Source organism: Haliotis rufescens, unplaced genomic scaffold, assembly GCF_023055435.1.
Source record: "Haliotis rufescens isolate VD_foot unplaced genomic scaffold, xgHalRufe1.0.p SCAF_5, whole genome shotgun sequence".
Lineage (NCBI taxonomy): Eukaryota > Metazoa > Mollusca > Gastropoda > Lepetellida > Haliotidae > Haliotis > Haliotis rufescens.
The window spans coordinates 53,562,610-53,588,130 of record NW_025964223.1 but is presented as its reverse complement, the minus strand read 5'-3'; the positions used below and the strand labels follow the sequence as shown (position 1 = coordinate 53,588,130).

The window sequence follows — 25,521 nt, the reverse complement described above, 5'->3', positions numbered from 1 at the left end:
TTAGAGACCGCCATCATATAGCTGGAATATTGCTGAGTGTGGCGTTAAACAACAAACAAACCCAACCAACCGTATCATAAATAATTATCAGGAATAGAAGATATGTACATTTTATTCCTAATACATGATATTTATGATATGGATACACACACTGCCAATAATATCTATTTATCTTGTGTTTTATATGTAGAACAGTTAAGATGAAGAATTTCTGGTTCATCAGGCTCCTAATATCCATGACCAGTCCCTAATTTTGCCATGGACTGTTATTTTTCAGTGATTATGGACAACAGCTTGAACGGAGAGACGACTCGCATTGTGATTGCTGTTGTCACTTCATTTGTGTTTGTGGTGGCCATCATCATCATCACCGCTCTCTGCTTCTGTGAGTAGTTTTAGATGTGTTATGATGTACAAGTTTGAATGTGCTAATAACTGTAAATCTGGACAGTTTTGTGTGAGCATCCTTAAAAAAATATTGTTAGATGAACACGTCACTCCAACCTTCCTTGTCAACTACAACAGCACATGCATCCATAGTTAAAAACACTGAGTTAACTTTTCGTTATTCCACTTCCTCCTCAAACAAAATCACACACAGACATCCCAGACACATGAAGGCTATTGTTAGCCACTAGCAAAATAATTTCATGGCCCAAAACATTCCAGACACATTAAGGCTATTGTGAGCCACTAGCAAAATAATTTCATGGCCCAAAACTTTCCAGACACATTAAGTCTATTGTTAGCCACTAGCAAAATAATTTCATGGCCCAAAACTTTCCAGACACATTAAGGCTATTGTTAGCCACTAGCAAAATAATTTCATGGCCCAAAACTTTCCAGATTTACATTATCAGTTTTGAAGTAAAGGATAATTAATCAGAAGTGAAATGAATTTTATCTATTGAATTATCTATATAACTGTTCATGCAAATATTTTGAATTTGTTTGTTATAAATGCAACGTAAGGCTATCAATGTTTGTATAAGTTAGACTGAATACAAGATTCCAATGGCAATTACAAAGGTGGGTGACAAATGTTTTCACAGTTGGCTATCAAGGACCACTTTCCACAAGACAGTCTTACAACACTGTGGCTATCATAAGCCAACGTTGAGTATTGGGAATATGATAATGACATTGTTGTCAGACTTTGCAGTGTTAGAATAATTTCAAAACCCAACAGTCGGGGAGATAACCCATAAGTGTTGCCTGTCCATCTTCAAAGTTACATGCCCACATAAATATTGAAAAATCCCCAAAAATAAAAAAATCACATCTTGATTCATTTGAAATAATGCTAGCAATAACTTGAGAATCTTTGAGAAGTTATGAAAACTGAATACATAAGTTGTCTTCAAATTATCCCACAAGACAGTTGGGCAGGTGGAGGAAACTTTCAGCAAGGCTGAAAGAAAAGTTACCAGCTAAGGTTTTCGAACACTGCTTCAGGGTCAAGGCTATGTCTTATTGAATTAATCCTGTTGGAATGCCAGGTTAGAATTGCACCCCAGCAACCTATGCTGGCCATAAGAGCCTACTTAATGGACTGGGTGGTCAGACTCAGTGACTTGGTTGATGGCATGTCATACTATATTATTGAATATTGCTGAGTGCAGCATTTAACAAAAAACATACAACCACACAAATATTGTTGAATTGTTATTTTTCTGTAGTCATGAGACGGAGGAAGGAGGAGCGGAAGAAGACGAGGCAGTTCATCAGCATGTACCGAGTCCCCGACATGGAGCTGGCTACACTCAGGGAGCTGCCCCACACCACTGTCCAGCAGAGCAACACACTCTACGCTATCAAGCAAGTTGCAAATATACCACTAGTTTCAGTAGGCTATCGCTGCAGTTATAGAGAGATGTCAGTTGTTAGAAGTGGATGCTGTCAATGTTCATGAGTAGCCACATTGGTCTGAATGTTGAGAAATAACTATGTAAACAGCTATAGAGATAAACATTTTTAGTCTACAAGTCCTTAAAATCATACCATATAGCAAAAACTTAAAAATGGCAATTTTCGAAAAGTATTTATGATACCTTAACTGCAGTTTGGCAAGGACTACAGGACTAGTGCCAATTTCTATTGCTGGTAAATACTGGCATAGACTGACATTCCTCGAGCAAATACACCACATACTTCATCTACTTGTTTGCCAGATATTTTTTCTAGGTAGACCCTGATCCAGGAATAAAATGCAGCATGACATAAAATGGCGCTTAAAGTCCAACCCTGACCGTATTATGTCACACTGGAATACATTGATGCTAATATCATCTCTCTTGCCAACAGCATCACGCCAACAGCGGAGGATATAGAAGCACTGCCACACTTCATGCGAGATCAGTTGACTCTAACAAAATTCCTTGGTAGTGGAGCATTTGGAGAAGTGTTCATGGGTGTGGCTCGAGACATTCTCAGTGACTCCTCGGGCGATACTAAAGTTGCTGTAAAGGTGGGTTCCTGACAAACCTGAAAAGTAATAAGTTCTTAGTCTTGGATAAGGAGATCCCATGATACTCACCTGACTTCATTCAAAGAAGAACTTTAAATTTCTGTTATCCGACAAAGATTATACTTTGGAGAAATTTAATTTAATTTAGTTTTGCATCCAAGCCCAGGTTTTACACAGATTGCCCAAATATGCAACACATGTGGAAATATAGTGTCTTAAAGTTTCTGGAAATGCATATACACAACCTTTGAGTATATTTTGACAGTTTTCAGAGGAAGAATATTTCTCTATTTCCACACTGATGTCTGTAAGGTTGACCGTAGGACACACTAGAAGAATCTTGGCTATGTTTTCATAATTTTATGCTCATTGCTATGGCTGATATGATTTAGTGTGTTTACTGGTGTAATATGGCCTCACTGACTCATTCCAATATTGCAGACTCTGCGCAAGTCAGCATCAGAGCATGAGAAGGAGGAGTTCTTGAAGGAGGCACTGTTGATGAGCAACTTCCGCCACGCCCACATCCTCGGCCTCCTGGGGGTGTGTCTTGACAATGACCCTCAGTTCATCATCATGGAGTTGATGGAAGGGGGGGACTTGCTGTCCTTCCTCAGAGGCTGTCGTGCTACAACTGTGAGTATAGCGGAGGGATATATACTGAGGGACAAAAACAGGGGAACACATGGAAATAATAGTTCACATTTACTGCTGTGTTTAGTAACACTGTGCAACTCCAACAAACTATTTCACTGAGGGATGACAAACCTGTGGTACATATGGCTTCCCTTTTAGCTGATACCTTGTTTCTTTCCATTGGTATATGGTCAACTTTTGAATTGAGTTATCAGTGCGACAGTTTAGACTTCACTGACTTACAAGTGGCTCAAATTTGTTATCTTAGATAGGATGAGTATAAGGCATTATAAGGATTGATTTATGCAGCATTTGTAATGTGGACAATCTGTGACAGTTACATTCACAGAACTAGTCTCTTTATTTTATGATTTACCTAAGGGTATGTATAGCCACTATGACCTGCCTTTGTGAATCTGGCAGGAGATGTCCTGAATATATAGTTATTATTTTGAAGTTTAGAGAAGTTTCTAAGATGCTCTGCTAATAGTTCAAAATCGCTGTCTGTACTTTATCCTGCGATAAAGTTTGCTTTTTGAGTTCTGTCATAATTGACCGATATATGGCGCTGTCCAAATTACTTCCCCATGATCTAACGTATCCTTGGTAACACAATTCTTTCATTACTGTCAAGCAAGATGGTGCATCCACATCAATTGTCTGTGAAATAATACTTAAAACTTGTCTAAGTATCCTCGGGCTTTAACTATAATAGTTCAGAGCAAAACTATACTTTATTACACTAAACTTGGGGTTAGAGCAAACTATATTTCTTAAACATACCTTGTATTTAAGCAATAAAGTTGACTGGATGTGCTCACTTTGTTTCCTCCCCCCTAGGCATCCCCTGCCAAGCTGCTGCTGCCGCATCTGGTCAAGGTGTGCGTCCATGTGGCTAGAGGATGTAAATACCTCGAAGAAATGCATTTCGTTCACAGGTAAGGCTGCCATTAGATCTTTTTTCTTTTCCTTTTTATTATAATCAGTTCTACAAGTTACTAAGAACAAACTAGATTTGATTTTTATTCCATGTAAATAATGGTCAGTAGGGCTGGGACAAGGCCAAATTTACTACCCGGGTATCCAACCCCCTATTACCCTACCCTACAAATGTACCCACTGTAGGTGTCAAGAGATGCCCGATTGGGAGTACTGCTGTGCTGTGTCAGGAAACAAAACACACTCTGACCTTTTTATACAAATTATGTGAGTTTCCTGAACACATGGTGTCACTATTTTTCAGTGATCCATTCATGTGAGTTTCACTGCAAATTTGCTTTTTGCACGCTATGGAATCTGTTTTGCAGATAATCGAAACTGGTTATTCTCTGGCATTGACGTTTTGTATTAATCTGGATGATTTCACATTGACTAGTACCTTCTGGATTAACACGATTTTACTGTAAGTATACGTAGATTTCAGTTTCCTTTTCAATATTTGTAAATGCATATTTATTTTCTACAGAGATCTAGCAGCCAGGAATTGTCTAGTTTCTAAAAAGGACCCTTCAGAAATGGTCATTAAGATTGGTGACTTTGGCCTTGCTCGAGACATATACAAGAATGACTACTATCGTAAGGAAGGTGAGGGGCTACTTCCTGTCCGGTGGATGTCCCCCGAGTCCCTGGTAGATGGCGTCTTCACCACTCCATCTGATATATGGTTAGTGTGGTCTACAGTACTTTGGATTAGAGCATGACAATAATATTCCTGATGTTGTACAGGAGTAAGGAGGTGCATTTTAAAAATAAACATGTGGTGATTATTAGGGTGCTTAAGATTTTCTACTTTCCAAGTCAAATGAAAATTTGAAAATATTAATTTAATGTAATTTTTTGTAAATATGGGAAATATGATCTTTAGTATTCTTGATGATGAATTGTTTGACAGGCATTTCTTAGAAGTTGACAGATGACAAGGTAGACACAAAGTAGACACAAGGTTGACAAAAAGTAGACACAACTTCTTTTATGTACTGTTATAACGATACTTCAGTATACATCCTTATATCATTGTCAAGCAAGACAATGGTATAACAGCATGACAACGGTATAAGGATCTATACCAAAACAGCGCTATAATAGTACATTAAGAGAGGTTGTTATCCATAAATTGTGTCTACTTTGTCATTCCTGATGATGTTGCAAATCACATATCTTAAGATGGGCTACAGAGCCTCGTGTATCCATCTTAGCATGGAATGTTAAGCAACTATGTATAGCTTTCCGTCATACAGAGTTCATGTTACAGTACAGATGTCTGGGTTGGCTGTGTAGAAAGTGTGTGTGTAATTCTTTCAGGGCATTCGGTGTATTGATGTGGGAGGTTGTGACATTGGGACAACAGCCCTATCCTGCACGCACCAACATCGAGGTGCTGCACTTCGTCAGGGCAGGTGGCAAGCTGGAACGTCCAGAAAAGTGTGCCGATGAAATGTAAGTATTAAAAGCTCAAGAAAATATTTCACTGTTCTCCAGGCTTCCCTCCCACATCTTCCCCAGGCAAAGTATTTAACTGACTATAGGCTGGAATTCCAGGGTTACATTATGGGTGGACTAATGAGTCTAATCATAGTCAAATAAAAAACGTGTAACAAATTAAACATCCGGTTCTGAAACAACATGGATTTTAACGTGCAGATTTCTGTCGACTGCAGGATTTGCAAGGCGTGTGTACTGTCAACTGGGCATTGACAGATATTTTCCAAATATTTTCATGTTGTTTATCAAGGTGCTCAAATGATTTGATGCACTTTGCAAGGTAAGAGACGTTTTATTACAAAGGAGGTCTTGACTATCGATCAGATTGTCTTGACTGGGTCCCATTTTGTTTGAAGCAATGCATGTGATGTGAGAGGTGGAATCTGACTGGTCAATAGGAGGAACATAGAAGGGACATCACTTGTAATAGATGCTGTTGGTGCAATGGTCAAACCACAAAATTCAAGCCTAGTTCGGCAAGGGTGGAAACTGGACTTTTTTGTCAGTTAAGATGTTCTTCCCATTAATCAGACACACTTCCAGGAATGCTTTGCAACTGAGCTCTTTAATGGCAATAATCCAAATTCTGTGTAGCTTTATTTGTTTAATTAAAGTACAAAAAAAAAAGATTTAACTGACTTTACTTATCATGTTTGTCTTATTGTTGTTAAACAAATTTACTTTCTGAATGAATTTCTGATCATTACTTTTGCATTCTGTTTTGAAATGAGTCCATGACATTTTTCACCAGGTTTGGGTTAATGCAGAAGTGTTGGAGTTTCTCCGCTGAAGACCGTCCGTCCTTCTCGTACATCCTGCAGGGTCTGGAGGAGTTCCAGGAGCAGTGCAACAACATGTCGGACGAGGAGATCGCCCTCCGCTCACCCACACACCTTGATGGTAGGCTTCTGTGCTGGATTCTTGCACGTTCACATCCTACATGGCCAGACCAATACTGTTCAGTTTACACAAAGGTCGAAGTAAACCTGCATCTACATTTTAGGAACAAAATTCCTAGTTCCAATTAAAGATTTTTTGTTAAAATTTTTTTAAATTGTTTGATAGGCATTACTTAGAAGTTGATGGATGACAAAGTAGACACAATTTGTGAATAACAACTTCTTTACCTTCTGGGGAGGTTTCGGTATAGATTCTTATCCCATTCTCAAGCAGGTTGTTTTAGCTTATTTTTTTAGGGCATTTTTGAAAAACATAAAAAACATTGGTACTATGATCAATATTTTCAAAATGTTGTGCTCAGTATGTTTTATCAGTTTATTTACACTTGTTTTTTGTAAATGACCATTCTTGTTCTTGTAGCCGAGATAAAAACAAAACATAAAATTGGTCTGGCCAAAAGGGGCTGAAAAAGACAAAGTTACATATCAATTGTATTGAAATTGTACTTTTTTAATGTCTGACCTATTTGCCACAGTAAAAATGTCTTGGGTCATAAATATCATGCACATTTTACAGTAAATTCTTTCAGTAGCGTATGAGACGAATAAGTAAACATCTTAAAAGAAAAGTATTGGACTAGAAATATTGTCCTGAGCAATAGACCTTGATACATACCAACATATTTATGATATTTATTTTCAATCCCCTTGCCTCAGTTCACCCTACCCTACCCTTAAAGTGTTGAATGTTTTTTGTTTTCATTCAAATATTCACACTTTTATTTAAACCCAGTTTGTTATTAATGTGTCCTTTTGCTTTCTCACTTACTTGTATGAGTTATCCCATTACAAACAGCAGACTTTTCTAGTAAAATGTAATTACTTTGTAGCATGGCACAAATAGGAAAAAAAATAAATAAATAAATAAAAAAAAAATAAAAAAATAAATAAATAAATAAATACCGTATTCGACGTAATAAGCGCCCAGGGCGCTCTCAAAATTAGAAATAGGGGGCTCTTATGTTATGTTGGTGAAAAAAACCCACTAAAGTTGAAAGATAAATTTTTGGGCTTATGCTGACAGCCTGAAATGTTCATATACGACAGATATATTTTTCCAGAATTAAATTGCCAATAGTTAAGGGTGCATATAACACACGAGTACGTATTATACGCGAATAAACAAGTCTTTTGTACATTGATAAATCGGAAGGGGTGCTAATTGGGATTGTTCACTAGCCAATATATTAGTAAATATCGCCGTGGGCGCTTATTAGAGCGGGGCGCTTATTACGTCGAATACGGTAAATAAATAAATAAATAAATAAATAAATAAATAAATAAATAAATAATGCAGAAACCAATCATTTTGAAAATATTTGCCTAATCTTCAAAATTGGAAGAATTTTATTTAAAATGTTATTAGATTTGTAGTTAAACTGTGAAAGTGGGTAGATTATCAGAATGAATGGAATGACGGATTACTATAGTAGTATGAGAGAACCAGGTGGTCCTAACATCTTGTCAGTAGTATATGACATTTTTGACATATTAAGGAGCATAAGCATGTTTTCAAGCATGGGTGTTTATATATAGTTGCGACTACAGTAGGCTTCTGACTATTTCATTACAATATAGAAAATAATAGAAAATAAATCTCCACAAGGTATGAAATAAAGGACACTTGAAGTTTGATTTCATATCAGTGTAGAGGATGCTTATGAATCGGGGCACTGAATATATATCTGAAAATTGAGTTGGTTAAAAGCAAGAAACTATTTATATTTCATCTTAATAACAGGGTTAAATGATGTGATTTTATTTTTATGACAGTGAACATGTTATATTCCCGAGAAGAATCAAAAACCTCTTCCAGTTGCTTGATAAGGTTCTGATGGGAAGCCTTCAAAAGTAGTAGTATTTTCACTAATCCTAAAAATACCTAAACTTGGTTTAGAAAATAGTCCCAGATTCTAAGCCTGCCAACAGAAGTCTTTTTGTCAGGATCCTTTATTTGATTAAACAATTACAAACTGTAGACAATAAGTAAGTGACATTAAAGTGCCCCCGGTCTAATGGTAGTTTTTAAACTTCAATGTAACATTAAGCATGATTTTTTGGAATGTTGTTTTATAATGAATCCACATAATATGCAGTGGTACCATGTTTGTCTGGCAATTTATTTTTTTAATTTTAATGTCAAGTATTATTTGTATTGAAGCATGATCTAATGGTTTTACATAGACATCACCAATCTTTATATATTCTCTTTCTTGTGCTTATTATATTTTGCTTGCCTGCATATTTCCCTCATTTTAATTTTCAAAAATCACTTTTGACTGTTTTTGAAATTCATAATGCAATTCATCATCAATTAACATATTGGAGTTTGTTAAAATGAGGGACTTGCTTCTTTGTGCATGTATTCTCTGAATAATGTGCTTGGTAATATTCCTTGCTGTCTAATGTATTAATAGGATATGAGAATTGATTCACTGAAATTATTTGGACCATGACAAGAGTTCTGGGCACTAAAATATGCTAGGTATCCCACATGAGGGAATACATCTAGTTAGCAGTTCTACTTGACACTATCTTAAGGCCTGAATATAATACATAACAGAAAGTTTCTCTCTCCCCGGGTATTTTGCCTATATTTTCACAATAAACTTCCGTCTCAAGTATTATATGCAGTTAATTATCAAGATAATGGTTATCTTGTTAACTACATGATAAATACCACTAAGGGGAAAGCGTAGACAGTTTCTCTTGGGCTTAAAAGGACGAAGTTCATGTAAAAGAAAAATGGTTATTCAGATTATAGAGGCATATATTTTATCAACAGTTTCAAGTGATATTACCAGTATTAATATATCTGGTCTCAATGTATGTGGGGTATATATAGAGAGCTTTCAAGTGATATTACCAGTATTAATATATTTGGTCTCAATGTATATGGGGTATATATCGAGAGCTTTCAAATGATATTACCAGTATTAATATATTTGGTCTCAATGTATGTGGGGTATATATCGAGAGCTTTCAAGTGATATTACCAGTATTAATATATTTGGTCTCAATGTATATGGGGTATATATCGAGAGCTTTCAAGTGATATTACCAGTATTAATATATCTGGTCTCAATGTATATGGGGTATATATCGAGAGCGTACAAGTAATATTACCAGCATTAATATATATGGTCTCAATGTATATGGGGTATATATCGATATCGTTCAAGTAATATTACCAGCATTAATATATTTGGTCTCAATGTATATGGGGTATATATCGAGAGCTTTCAAATGATATTACCAGTATTAATATATTTGGTCTCAATGTATGTGGGGTTTAAAGCGAGAGCATTCTAGAAATATTACCAGCATTAATATATTTGGTCTCAATGTATATGGGGTATATATCGAGAGCTTTCAAGTAATATTACCAGCATTAATATATCTGGTCTCAATGTATATGGGATATATATCGAGAGCGTTCTAGTAATATTACCAGCATTAATATATTTGGTCCCAATGTATATGGGGTATATATCGAGAGCTTTCAAGTGATATTACCAGCATTAATATATTTGGTCTCAATGTATATCGGATATATATCGAGAGCATTCAAGTATTATTACCAGTATTAATATATCTGGTCTCAATGTTTAGAAAATGATATGCTTTGTGATAAAGAAAACATGAAGACCTTATAGTGCATGCTGTATTTGCGTGTGGCCAGCGGCCCTAGTTCTCACCACTCCTGCATGTTGTTTGCAGTCCTTCTGCCCCGAAGTGCACGGCCCCCTACCCCCTCACAAACTATCTCTTATTACGGACTTGCTAATCTTGCCTTCGATGATGAGGTAATGGCCAGTTGCTCGTCGACGGAGTCCGAAGAGGTCGAGGATCACGACACAACGTGCATCCATCAAAGTTCACAAATCAAGAGGAGAGGTACATTGGTGTGCCATGTGTCATGGTCATTGAGTTGTTGTCATGGTGACATGATGGTGTCGTGTGTAGTTGTGTTTTGTTGGTCATGTCGTGAAGGCTTGCTAACACGTCTTTGAACAAACCCTGTTACTGGAGAGGGGGATTATTTATTTTGCTAATGTCGCTAGTTCCTTGTGCAGTTACGTTTGGTTACCCCTGGTTACCCCTGCCTTCACAGTGCTGTCAGGAGATACCCTACTGTTTCTCCAGTCATTTTTTCATGAATTATGATCAGTAACTTTATTTGAAAAATTACTTGCTTGCTAACAGTTAACAAATACTAATATCATTCTTCAGAGTGCTGTAATATATCTATCTATTCACATACACTAATATTATGTTCCAACATAACAAACAATTACTTTCTTTTAAGCAGATACCATATTCATATATGACTCTGCTTTCGATTATTGATAGTGCATTAATTTCTAGATGATGTCGCATGAGTGATTGTGTAGCTCTAGACTATCTAATTTACCAGTGTTGAATGTCTCATCTAATTACTCTTATCTTGTGTTGGGAATACATATTTTCTTAAGATATTGTTGAAGCTGCTACCAGAAATGCTGGTTTGAAAGTAATTAATTCTGTATCATGCATACAGAACTGATCTTGACCTAGAACCTATTCCTCAGGAATAAACTATGAATACAGCAGTCCTCCTCAGCCAATGAGCATGCTGCATGTAGAAACTAGGTTCTACCATTCCAGACTGCATCCGTTATAGTATCTGTAGTACAGTCTGCCTTGTAAGGACTTCATTCATGGTCTTCATACTATACATGTTTGTGATTAGCTCTTAGTGAGTCTGGGGGCACGGGTGGCCCAGTCGTCTAAGGCGCCGCAATTTGCTGTGAAGAGTTGCGTCCCTTGGGCACGCCAGAAACCTATGATTGTGGGTTCGAATCCCGGTTCGCCCCGATTATGTTTCTAGGTTTGTCAGCAACATACCCGTACTCGTGGGTTTCACCGAAGTGGTAAACGTCTGAGACCTGCATCAGTTCGGGCTTTCCTCCCACATTAAGCTGACATGTCGCGATATAACTGGAATACTGTTAAAAGCGGCGCTAAACCCAACTCACTCACTCATACTATTCATGTTTGTGATTAGCTCTTAGTGAGTCTCTTGGTGTTCACGGTTCGTGCTCCACAGGTTCGGATGTGCAGTAGAATGATACAACGTCCGAGACTGGCATTTACACTGGCCTGTAAAGCGAAAGTCATGACATTGCAGTGATATATTTTTGGTTACATATATGTTTCCCAGTGAAGTCACCAGAAGACATGGAACTTTTTATGGATAACAACTTCTTTATTCTTTGTAATGACGTTCAGGGCCACAGGACCTGATGAAGGGCAAGAAGTAGCCCTGAAATGTTACAAAGAATAAATTAATTATCCACAGAATGTTCCATGTCTTCATGTTCTTCCAACTTCTGAATGCCTGTGGGGGACTTGACGTCACCTGTGTTAACAAATTCCTGATTCAATGAATCATTGTTATGAAATATTGTCCCATTTATATACATAAAGTATTTGTCTGGAATGAAGGTGTCCAGAATAACCTGGATCCAGATTAATAAGTACATGTATTGCTGTCTAGTCATTGTGAATGTCAGTGAACCCCTGCTTGTTCTCTAATGCACACCCTGATCTGAGGATTCCCTTTCGGGGCAATTGGGACCATTATGTGCTTGAATACACTACATGAATGTCTCACTGAAGCGTGGGTATGATTGTTGCATGGGTCTCATGTCTCATTGGCTTGTTTGTTCCAGGGGGTGGGTCCCTGCCTCTGAGTCCAACAAGCAGGAGAAACCAGCGCATGACCTTATTAGGTGGAGCTGAGGCTACAGACAAGGTAAGCAGACTTTTTTGTCTTTGTAAACAATTTAAATATTATGTTCTTAAAGGATTCTGAATTAATGTATGTACACCTTCATTCTCCTCTTTTGCACGTTGAGGACCCGGGTTCGATTCCCCACATGGGTACAATGTGTGAAGCCCATTTCTGGTGTCCCCCCACCATGATATTTCTGGAATATTGCTAAAAGCGACATAAACCTATATTCACTCACTCACTCATTCTCCACTTCAATATAAAGGTGACATCCATTAGAATGTCTTTTTCCCTATTCAATGCCTTGTAGGGATCATGGGACAGAATTGATCCGAGAATGCTTGTTGTAAGTTGGGTAATGACAATCTCGTGGTTGCCTTGTGTGATCTGTCTTATTGTGGGTCATCCTGCCCTGACAACTTTGATTGTTGCTCATGCTGTCAACCACTCATTTGTCTGTCCCAGACCATACAGGCCACTGTATATGTGGCTTTTTATTCAATGATAGTTTCTCTAACTGTATGTCTTGATGTTTCAGTTGACTGTAGACCTGTCGACAGCCAACCCAATGAAGCGCACATCATCCCTTGATTCCAAATGTTCGTCTGTTGATGACCCACGTGTGTCTTACTCTCAGATCCAGCGGCAACGAGCTTCCGAGATCGATGCTTTGGGCTACCTCCAACCCCGTTCCAAAGACATGCCGAAATATCTGGAACTCATTAACTGTGCACCAGAGTTTGGCATCCTTCAGCCAATCCCTATACGACCTTCACCTCAGTCTCAAACTCCCAGCATTCCTAGCAGCTCTTCCAGCCCCACGACACCTACAGTTAATTACACAATGATGAATGGCAATTACCTTATTCCTTCACCACCGTATGGAGATTCCCCTCCACCTCCCTTCACTAAAGACAACAACATGAACCTACCACCCAATCGAACACCCCCTCCGATGTATGGCAGCCCCCTTCCAAATTATGGGGTCGTGTCAGTTATGAGAAACATGGACAAGCCACCACCATATCAGTCCACAAAAGAGGTCTCCCTCAAATTGCAGGAGACTGCAGCTCAGAATGGACGGAAGTGTAAGGTGGATCCCAACCATTCAGAGAGAGATCTATACTCAAGCCCCACATATGAGAGGCACTTATCAGACTCTTCCTCCAACTCAGAGTCAGGGTATTACTGTGTGGAGTGTTTGAACAATAGCCGCCCCTCAGCATTCCGGAACGAGAAGTCAGTGCCAACATACTCCCGTGTCAATGAGTCTGGTTTCAATAGTCCCCCACCCAACTACACCTTCTGGGCGAACAACAACACGGAGAGAAACTATTCGGGGAACATTCCCACTCACAAAGACATCTATGGGTGCCCACCGGAATACATTAATGTCCATGGGCAAGGGAGGACCTCTCGGAATCAGGTTTTCCCTGAACACGGGGCTGTGTTAGCTGGATTTGACATTGCTCAAGCCAGTCTTGTCTAGCTGTGTGTTGTGATGAGCTGACAGTATTGGCTTTAACAGATCATGTTGTGGTGAAATGATACTATTGTGCAATGGTAATATAAGCATTTATACAGCTGGATTAGGAGATATGGTAACAGTGTGACACATGAACATGCCAGTTTATAACAACCATAATGCAAGTGTGCAATAACATATTCATAGTCTCCACCGGTTGAATATTCACATGATGAGTTTCATAATAGACGTGTGTCAAACATGTATCTTTTAAACTGCCTGGCAGTTATAGACTATAAGGTACAACAAGAGCCATCTTGTGCCCTGTTTGTTGTTTACAAGAAATTCAGTTTTCAACTATGAAATAGTAGGCTGACTTTATTGTGAATCTAGAACAAAACGGCAAATATTACCCAAGTGTGCAGTCTGTTCCAATTTGTGTTTATGAACTAGAAGTGCAATCCGACATCCATCATGGCTGCCATGTCATGTTGTTTGTCGTGCCCAGTAAGCACATCTTACAAGCTATTACTGATGTTGCTTGTTGACTTATTTGCGTGTGTGTTGCTAGTTTAGTGGAGTGAGTGACAACGATGGCGCTGCTGCTTGTTGATGTCGTTGCTCCCAGCCCTGAAGAAGGCAGCTGTAAAGTAGCTCTGTGTTTCCGGCCGATGGTTCCTGCAGTGCTCTGTGTTCCCCAGATATCACCTGAAAATTGAAACCTTCCTGTCATTTAATCCTAATTTACAGTGTTTGTCCATATAATGATTGTTTTGAATACCCAACAATAAGAAATTGTGAGCTATAATGAGAAGAAGCTGAGGTTTAAAACTATCGTTATTCTCAAGCCATCAACAAAATGTGCAAATGTACTTGTGTTTTTTCAAATTAAGAAGATGTGGCCACATGTAGCACAAGTATTCATGCAGAACAAAACAAGCTGTCTGTCTGAACAAATATATTAGAGTCTGTGCTTCAAATAAAATATTTTTTGCCTGTGAAGGAAATATACCCTGATTTAGGAAACTCACTGAGATACTGAAGGGGTGTATTTGATCATGTGTTACAGTGAGCCAAATTCCAGGTTTGGCAAAGAATATGAGGAGGATACAGTGAAGAAATTGTTTGTCATGTGAAATAGGAGGAATGTTGTACTGTTTCTAAACACTGTATTTGTATTTATGCAGAAGCTGTGGATGTTTGAAGATTGTGTGTGTTTGTACATGTGGCTTACGTAAGACAACTGGATGTTGGTTAATGTAAGGCAAAGAATAGTGGACAATTCATGGAACATTCAGCTCAAGCGCCAAGTGTTGGAGGATTTTCATTTTCTCTTCTACTCAACATTTGCTAAGGACTAATGATTTTTGACTAAAGATGACTATTTTTGTCCTCAGCAAATGTTGAGTAGTATACATGATTCACAGAAATGGTGCAGCTGACTTTGAAAACCGCATTTCAAATTCCACAGATCCATCAAATATTGTTATCTCTGAGATTACATTAAATTAAATCTCTTCAACTTAAGATTTCAGATCTGAGCACTCAAGTCCTGCTCAAACGAAATGATAATTTCAGTTCTGGGTGACAAAGTCTTGTTCAGATTATGCTCTGTATAATTCACTTTTATGAGCTTGCTAGAAGCTTTGTCAGTATTAATGATTGACTGTCATTATCACTGCATTTATGCATCACCACTTCAATTTTGAAATATTTGAAACATGTCAAGTGTGTGTGTTTATGGAATTGTCAGAGCACATTCTAGCAGACCTGCGGTAAGCTTGCTCCAGGAGAAGCCTTGGCACCGAGTTCCAGCTTTGATGACAAGAGTATGTGTGGGCTTGATATTCAGAATGAGGAGAGTTAATGGATGTGGACAAACTCAGGTATGGGTGAAGATGCTTGATTGTACACTGTGTGATGTTGACCAAAGGTGTACATAATGGACCTTTTCTAATTAGGAGAGGGGTTATTCTGATTTGAAACCCCTGATTGACCAAACAAAATCTTTTTTTGAATGCCTATTTACCTACTTGTAGGCCAAGTTTGAGACTGACAATTTTAAGCCATCAAGTTGTACTATGGTAACAGTGTACACCAAGAGGGACCATATCATAAGTAAGGTACAGTATTCTGGCACTATGGATGTAACACTATGAATGCTTAACTTCTTATTTACTGACAAGATATCAGTATTTCAACTTGTTATCTTCATGTACGAGCCATCTTGCCCCTTTGTATGTTTACATCAGATGATACCACTTTTCATGCAAATTCTCTTGATGGGGGAACTCTCCTGAACCAACCGTGTAAATACTGTTCTGATGACTTATTCAGACAGAGCTTATAAGGCAGAAATACAGCGACTTACTGGCTAATCTCTACTTATGAAGGCAGAAATGTGCACCCTAATACTTATGCTTTTAAGGTAATGATTACGAGAATCAACAGGTATCTAAAGCCGAGGATATTTCCAAATTTGAAACACTAGTGACAAAGATGATGTCCAATTCCTAAGTATTAATTCCTTGACTTGTACCATAAGTTCCTGTGTTTTTTTCAAGTAAACAATTGCCTTTCTTTATGTGTTTGTATGAGTGACACATGTGGGGCAGGATACGCCCACCTTTTCGCAAACACCTGGAACCATCACTGTTTGATAGTGAGTCATAAACACATGCTCATGATACAGTCAGAAGCGGTCAGTGGCTTTTGGTAGAGATTGCTTGTGATTATGGAAAGGGTTTTGTTGCATAAATTACCATAAGGGGCCTACCATATTCATGGATGGATGGGAAGTAGTCCTCATGCATTTCTGCCTCTTCTCCAGATGTGCCCAATCATTTGAGCAGAAACCTTGTCTAGGTGTTCCTGACCTTGTAGGTCCAGGGTTAAGGCTTGTTCAACAGAATATCAAGTTCAATATGGCTTCCAGGAGGCCATCTTTGATTTTCCTCATCTGCTCAGAAAACACTTAGTTAAACTATCAGTGTATGTATGCCAGGGAAAACTAAATATGTAAGTTCTTGCTTTAAGATGAACATATCTTGATTTGAAAACCACTGGTGTTACTGTTATTTGAGATTGGTGTTGGAGTTAAGTCTATCATAATAATAGTGAAAAAAGGTGAAAATAGGCCAAGGTTTTAAAAGTATTAAAGTAGCAGTGCATGCACATATCAATAACAATGGAATGAAATTTACAGAAAACTGTTCTTTGTTAATGATTGGGGATTCTGATTATTTTAGAACAAACAAGAATTAAAACAGTGTCTTATATTGTATGTTTTATGTTAATTATATCTGGACAAAAATATATCTAATTCTGTTTTAGTTTGAAAGAGAAAAAAGTCATGTCCTTTCTCGTCGGTAATACCAAGTGTTTGTTTTGAAAAACAATGATTGTTGACATGGTTTATTGTTAAAAGGTGAGAGGGGTAGTGGCTTGCTGACCTAGTATCAACTTTAGGAATTTTCACTTGGTCCTCTTTAACCACAATTTCTATTTTGTTTTATTTGCAGCACAACAGTCAGACATGCTTATCCTTGTAAATAGATTTACCATATAAATTTGTTTCATTATGAAAATCATTCAATTAAGAGGAACCCACAGTACGACAATAATCACTATGCATTGCTCACAAAATTCCATTCCTTCAATCAAGGGCATTTTTATTGAGTATAACATCATAAATAGTATATTCTATGAAGAGATCTTCATTTTATTGTACCGGTAGTTTAAGGCCATCATCATTAAACCATTACCTCGAGCAAACACAGATATTCACAAGGGATTGCTCACATGTTTTACACAACCTCCAAGGGAGAAACTATATCTCAGTGCAGGTCTCACAAAGTTTCGTTTATCATTGTATAATATAAATGTATGTAAAACAGTAGGAAACTGCTCCAAATTGAGTGAGGATGGTTTTCAACGCTTTTAACAATATTCCAGCAATATCACAGTGGGGGAGACCAGAAATGGGCTTCACACAAACTGCTCCAAAAACTGTTAGGGCTCCCACACATTTCAAGTGGCCAATGCACTTGATGTTATCTTTTTATGTTCAAGTATTCCACTGGTTCTACTCCAGGAGGTATATCCCCCTTAAGGGGTAGTCGGACTAATTACATCACTTCAGCAGGCTGAAATCCTCATTCAGCCACAAGTTGTTATATTTGTACATTGTATTACTGATGGTTTCATGTGTATGACATTGTTTGGCCTTGTACATTGCATAATACTACTTACAGTGGAATTGAGCGAATCCAGTTGAGAGCTTTGTTGCCTGAAATAGCTTACTTGATCTTGACAATGTAGTGGAAGATTTTTCAGTAATGTTAATGGCATAATTGGTGCAATGAATGCGGTATTGAATCTATATCGGAATTAGATGTGTGGTTTATCATTGATGATATTTCATATTTTCTAATGAACAGAAAGAAAATACATTGTCTCATTTTATGCAAGTTTCAAAATTATTACTGTAATAACATTTCTTTTATTATGTTAAAACATTATTTTTTAGTGAAATTTCCCATCACTGGTCAAGTGTTCATCAAATACCCATTTACTAACATATTGAACCTTTTAATTTTTACGAGATTGTTTATGTTTCACTGTAACAACATTTGAGTTCAAAATATGTCCTTTAGTGCAACTAAGCACTTATTACTTCATTACCTGTAATGCCTGTTTAAGCTACCGAGAAGTGTAGCATTTAAACTCTGGGGATTTTTTAAGGTGAAACAGTGAAGTCTTTGTGACTGTGTCATACCACATGAGGTCTATGTGACTGTGTCATACCACATGAGGTCTATGTGACTGTGTCATACCACATGAGGTCTATGTGACTGTCATACCACATGAGGTCTATGTGACTGTGTCATACCACATGAGGTCTATGTGACTGTGTCATACCACATGAGGTCTATGTGACTGTCATACCACATGAGGTCTATGTGACTGTGTCATACCACATGAGGTCTATGTGACTGTGTCATACCACATGAGGTCTATGTGACTGTGTCATACCACATGAGGTCTATGTGACTGTGTCATACCACATGAGGTCTATGTGACTGTGTCATACCACATGAGGTCTATGTGACTGTCATACCACATGAGGTCTATGTGACTGTGTCATACCACATGAGGTCTATGTGACTGTCATACCACATGAAGTCCTTTAGACTGTGTCATGCCGCAGACTGACCACACAGTCAGTACACACCTTACTGTCAGTCCAGTGCTTGATAATAACATATGGACATTTAGAATTACATCCAATGTTTACTATTTCAGTATTCATTAGGAATTCAATAAGTGGGAATATTCATATAAAATCCATTATTTTGTCGTCAAGTTTTCATCCTGTTTCAGATGGCTGATGTTTAAAATATGACCAGACAAGTTTCTTGTAATACTGATTTCCACAGTCAAAATGAATCCTAACGCACATTGGAAAAGAATAGTTGATTTTTCAACAACAGTTTAATCAGAAATGGAAACAGAGACTTTGTTTAAATGACCGATATTTTCATTATGTTGGCGATTTATGAATCATGAACATACACTGCCAGGCCTAGATATTAGATATCACCAGATATATTTCAAATAATGTATGTCTTTTGAATTTCATTTAATATGCTCAAAAGAAACACTGATTTTATTCCTAATTTCATCATTTAGATGACTCATTTCAGAGTTTTAAGAAAAGACTTGTGTAGGACAGTTGTCATGCTGAACAAGATGATCAGTTTTCTTGTGATAGCAATATGTACAGAGATTGAGCAGATATTTTTGTGATGAATATGTAAATAATACAAGTACCTAGTCATAGAATTGGCTTCTATGTCCAGAATAGCTTTTAAACCAATGTGATATTACAAATTAGTCTTGCACCAAGTTGATTCCGAATTTGTTATAACAGGGAAGGTTGGCTGTCCGACTGAACAGAAGGGTACGATATCGGATTTCATGGCACCTGTTACTTAGCTTTGTCTTCTAAAGTTTCTATTTTTTGTTGATAGAAAAGGGTTAATAAGTCAATATTTCAGAACAGGTATACCATCATATAAATACTGGTTCAGAATGTTGTTGATGTTGCCAAATAAAAAATGTTCTTGAAACATGTGAAAATGTTTTATGAAAATATGTATTTCAAAATATAATTTTCATGATTGCTGTATACTGATGGAAGGAACAAAGGGAACACCTGTACCAGCAGGTGCTTGTTCACAACTGGGTTGTAATGCTTCATCATATCAACGAGTCATTGCATGTACTATAGCATCTCATGCATTCTCTGCTTTTCTTCACTGGAAATGAGTTAAATGTGTTGCTATAGTTACTGTACACATATGACTGATATTATGAGCTGAATTGGAAAACTTTTAAAAATAACAAATAATATTTGTAAGAAACATTTCCCTTTTTAGATGTTCACTTAATTCTTTCCATCAGTATATTAGTGTTATCCTGTCCAAAATGTCCCCATTTAACTGTTGGTTGATTGCATGATGTATTTGCCGTAATAAGTGATCTGGGCACTTAGGAAATTGACAAAGGGGTGCTTATTAAGAACATACACAAGTTCAATTTATCAAGATCAAGCAGTAGATAATAGATGTATTTTAAAATGATTAACGAAACTAAAACCTTTTCAATATCAGTTACTGGGCAATTCTAAACCCTTTCTTCCCTTCTGCATTATCTGTAAATAATATGTAATATATGTAAGAAAATACAGACTGTCATGTAAATTTTCAGGCTTAGTATGGAGCGCTTGTAAAGATCACTTACAGATTGGTCGAGAAGTTGGTCAGGTGGGGCTTATTTGAGCTTTTCACTTAATACGACAAATACAGCATCACGTTTATTCAATAGACTCTGTAGTAAATACTCTTACAGTTTGGACTTGGAATTACTCTGACGGTATCCAATGTATTTTACCTGTGATCTGAAACCTCTCCAGTTGCTGTCTCCCTTGTCATCTCATGTTCAAGGATGGGACATATTGCTTCTCCAGTCTTAAGAGTGTTCATTGTTAACTGGACAAATATGAATTCAGAAAGTTGTTAAAGATTGTTGTTATTCCTATTGTTACTAACAACTTTGCCGTTCCCTGTTGTTAATGTTGTTGTTTGTATAAATGTAAATCATACTTTTTGTGAATATTTCATTTTTACCCTGAAGTGTACAGAATTCAATTGGAATGTGAAATTTTTAATCAGAAAATAACTGTTTTAAGACATTACACAAGAATACATTTAGTTGAATATTTTGCATTTCTGGTGCGTATGTACAAATTCAAGAATACATACATAGAACACTATAAATAATGTTTTTAAAATATTTTACTGTGGAAAGAGTTGCTTCTTTTGAGGAGTTTGTTGTCTTAACTGTGTATATATACCTCTGTGGTGCCATCATACTGGAGACATGTCTCTGCTTCTATTAGGCTTGTTGCTATGGAAACTAGTATCCTCATGCTACACTGTACATAATCATCAGTTTGACCTCAACATCATTGTATTACCATGGAATAAAGCTTGAGTTGTAACTTTGTATACTGTTTTGTCTTGCTGTAACTCCAAGCAAACACCAGGGGAGATGCAAAATGGTGTTCTTCATCCATGAAAGTGGATGCAAATGATGTGTACGACTCAAAAGAAGTTAAAGAACACCCGACTTCAGGTTGAATTAGGTCTCCGATGCTGGAAGTCAGACTTGGTGACTTGGTTGACAGCGTATCACCGTACCAGGAGAGCATGGGACATGCTCATAATATCAATCACTGGATTGTCTGGTCAAGACTTGATTATTTATAGGCTGAATGCCATGTTAAAACAAACATGAAGTAGGTCTGTGTTGAACATGAGACTTCCCTTTTCCTGCCTGGGTCCCCAAACTTTATTTTTGAGAGCCTTCAGGACTGCTGACTTATAGACCCAGGTAAGATTTGTGCCTGATAGTGTACCAATGTGCTTGCTTGTCAGCCGTTCACCAGTAACACCTCTTAAGCAGACTTGTAATAAAACAAAACTGTCCCAGCCAGTCTGGTTTGGTCAGGAGTGAGTGATTGAGTGAGTATGGTTTTACGCCGCTTTTAGCAATATTACAGCAATATCACGGCGGGGGACACCAGAAATGGGCTTCACACATTGTACCCATGTCTGGAATTGAACCCGGGTCTTTGGCGTGACGAGCGAACACCTTAACCACATGGCTACCCGACTGCCCTGTGTTTGGTCAGGAGTGAATAAGTGTTGTTTTACAAAGTAGTCAGCACTATACCAACTTGTGGTTGACAGCATGGCAACAACTCGCCCTGGTTTGGATGACACACAGTCTCACGTTGTAACTACATTGTACTGGGGCGGTATTCTGCCCTGGAACCTCCAAGGTGGCCCCAGCAATAGTCCACCCTACAGTCCCTGGATCAGACCTGTCTGGAATATCTGTTTTGACAGGTAGACACAGATGTATTAAACATGCAGACATGCATTTGTGACAAGTGGAAATATGTTAAACATGCTTGTAAATGTATTTATTCAATTACCTTTAAAGTTAAACAGCAGGTTTATAAATATACTGCAAAATACTACATACTGCAAAAAATTAGACCATGTCATTAGGGCTGGGACTGGCAACTCGGGTACTCGGGTCGGGTAGGACCTGGGTACCCACAGTACTACCCGGACTCGTGGTTAGTCACGTGACATATTGTTTAATGACAGGAAATCATGAACTCCATGGTTGCACTACAAGTCACTAAAGTTCGCATTTCTTTCTGACTATGCATGCATTACTTCTGACTTTCACATGTTTGAATACAGATAAAACTTCAGTCAACTTCAGTGTGTGCATGGCCAGATCGTTTTATAGTGTACCTAAAAACGTTTTTTCACGGCTGCGGTCAAACTCTTCCCAATCGGACATTTTGTACTGGTATCTCTTGAGACCTACAGCGGGTACCCGGGTAGGGTCGGGTAGTAGGGGTGTGGGTACCCGGGTAGTAAATCTGGACTCGTCCAAACCCTACATGTCACTCATTCATATTCATTGGAGTCACAACGCAGCACTGGTCTTCTGAATGTACGATAAGGTATCCATACTTTGGCTGACCAAAGGGAATTAACTCCTGATTTCTTGGCCACTGAGACTTTGGCTACGTTCGTCTACTCACATGGGATCGCACCCCATGTCTGGCGGGATAGGCACATGTGTCTCTTCATAAAAACACCAACACAATTGTCTTCTTCAGATAGTCGGGTAGCCTAGTGTTAAAGCGTTCGCTCGTCACCCGAGTTGGATTCCCGACATGGGTACAATGTGTGAAGCCCATTTCTGGTGTCCCCCGCCGTGATATTGCTGGAATATTGCTAAAAGCGGCATAAAACCATACTCACCCACTCACTCAGATAAAAAGGAGGTCCATGTAGCTATATCGACAAACAAAATTTTGCTGACAATATGTTTATAAGAACCAAGATCCCTGGGTGAATGAGTGAGTTGGGTTTAATGCCGCAACTGAGTGAGTGAGTGAATTGGGTTTAACGCCGCTTTTAACAGTATTCCAGTTATATCGCGGCGTGTAAGCTTAATGTGGGAGGAAAGCCCGAAGTGATGCAGGTCTCAGACGTTTACCACTTCGGTGAAACCCACGAGCACGGGTATGGTGCTGACAAACCTAGAAACATAATCGGGGCGAACCGGGATTCGAACCCACAATCATAGGTTTCTGGCGTGCCCAAGGGACGCAACTCTGCACAGCGAATCGCGGCGCCTTAGACGACCCGTGCCCCCTTAATCCCGCAACTGTATTTCAGTTACAGGCACATCATGGTATGTATGATTAATGTTGGGGAAAGCCTAATGCAGGTACTACAGTACTGACGGAAATGCTAGAAAAATGTTTTTCTGGCATAATTTTATACATACGAATCACAGGGCTAGGAAAATAGCTTATATCAAAATGACGTAAATCTACCTAATTTAGCCTATCATAACTGACACTTCTTTTGCAGGTTAAATGATGAAAAACCTAGAAAATATTCGTGTGTTGTCATACATGTATAAAACGAACAATAACCTGAGGTAATTACTGAACAACTGTCCCGGGGTGATGACATCACACCGGCCCGTGCATTCTCACAGTTGGGAGTGGTCTTAAAATATTGCTGTTATTGTACTTTATTAAGATATGCGTTGGCGGGGGTAGCAATTAAGATTGTACTGCATTACATTTGCTTGGAAAAAATGATGGAATAGTTAAGAGCTATGAAACATTGTGGGTATTGGAATGTTGTTTTTTAATCAAGAAGTATTTGTTGTTCTAAAGATGATTTCTTTAGCCAGCATCCGACTCAGCTGATGACATATCTGAATCTGTACTATCACCCAAAGGAATGAAAACTGTCACAACAAGGTTGATATCTACGCCGTCATGTTGGCGGCACTGGCGTTCTATTCAAGAGCATGAGCTTCTACCTTTTGTCATACATGTACTTGATTCTAGCAAAGGGTTTGTTGATCAACCTTTTGCCATGTGTGAGTTTGAATGTTGTGTCATCATGTCTTGCCACGAACCCTTTACAGTTCGCCAAGATAGGCTAAATAGGGTTGAGCTCACAGTGTCTGACTGGCATATACATGTAGGACAACGTGACCGTGTTGTGCCGCCAGAACATCTGTCTTGTACTTTACTGGTTTCCCATTCAAGAGAATTTCTCCATGAGTTGAACTTTCGTTTCCGATGACATGAAGTCGACATTGCAAGATGTCAGATATTCCTGCATGGTCGCCTTCAGACTACTCATGAATGCCGCCACAGTGTCTGGTTCCTGGACGTTATGAAAACTGGCGTTATACATGACAATGAAACTGGGGTTGTTTAGACTGGGCAGTAGCTGATGTATCAACCAGTTTATGAGCGCATCACCATCATTTCCTTATGACAATCACCAGTTTTCTTTTTCGCCTCGAAAACTAGCTCACATTCATCAATAAGCCCCAGATCACGGGGTCCGTCGTGAAAATAATGACACGATTACATTTACCCGATGTTATTATTATTATTATTACTTCATTATTATTAATTATGTGCAGATTAAAATTAAAAAATGTAGCAAAGATGGTTTGTGTGATGGTTAGTCTGGCTGGTTAGGCTCATCATTAACTCGGGGCATTAAATTCATTGCATAATCTACATTTCATATTTACATTTTGATGTAAAATCACACATTGACGGTTTCGAGTGGGAAGTGACTGGTCCTGAGCAGTAAACAGAAACCCTTCTGTTTCACTTTTCAGGCCAGCCGACTTCACCCAAGCGAAGGACTCTGCAGGGTTGCTCCCCTTTACAACACACTGCACACTGGATGCAGTGGTCGTTCAGATAACCTCTCCTTGAGTCTGTGCCTATTTGATATGGCTCTTCGCTTGGTTGACACCTATTTCCGTAACGTCCAGCTTTACAGAACCATCAACAAAATCAACACTGACGTTGAGATTATGTCCCACATCCTTGGCTCGTTTAAGAAAACTGTGGAATGCCTTGTTTTTATCCTGATTCTTGACATGCTTCACAAGAGGATCATCATACAAATAAATTTGCGAAAGTGCACATTACAATCCTATCAAGAAAAGCCTCCACGTTAATCAAAACACGCCCTCCCATTATAACTAGTAAATATAAGCGAATGAGGGAAGAGGGAGGGGGTGGGATTTATTG

At 38.3% G+C, this 25,521-nt stretch overlaps 1 protein-coding gene across 1 annotated transcript in view; it reads left to right on the top strand.

The window, feature by feature from the left end:
- Positions 1 to 21,353, top strand: part of LOC124126219 (proto-oncogene tyrosine-protein kinase ROS-like) — a 169,464-nt gene extending 148,111 nt beyond the window's left edge. The window contains exons 34-44 of the mRNA XM_048383716.1: positions 278 to 385; positions 1,680 to 1,818; positions 2,305 to 2,467; positions 2,909 to 3,103; positions 3,944 to 4,041; positions 4,569 to 4,766; positions 5,405 to 5,539; positions 6,336 to 6,484; positions 10,264 to 10,440; positions 12,258 to 12,340; positions 12,858 to 21,353. Coding sequence (XP_048239673.1) covers positions 278 to 385; positions 1,680 to 1,818; positions 2,305 to 2,467; positions 2,909 to 3,103; positions 3,944 to 4,041; positions 4,569 to 4,766; positions 5,405 to 5,539; positions 6,336 to 6,484; positions 10,264 to 10,440; positions 12,258 to 12,340; positions 12,858 to 13,808 — 2,396 coding nt within the window. The 3' untranslated portion in view covers positions 13,809 to 21,353. The remainder of the gene's footprint in view (positions 1 to 277; positions 386 to 1,679; positions 1,819 to 2,304; positions 2,468 to 2,908; positions 3,104 to 3,943; positions 4,042 to 4,568; positions 4,767 to 5,404; positions 5,540 to 6,335; positions 6,485 to 10,263; positions 10,441 to 12,257; positions 12,341 to 12,857) is intronic.
- The last annotated feature ends 4,168 nt before the right edge of the window (positions 21,354 to 25,521 follow it).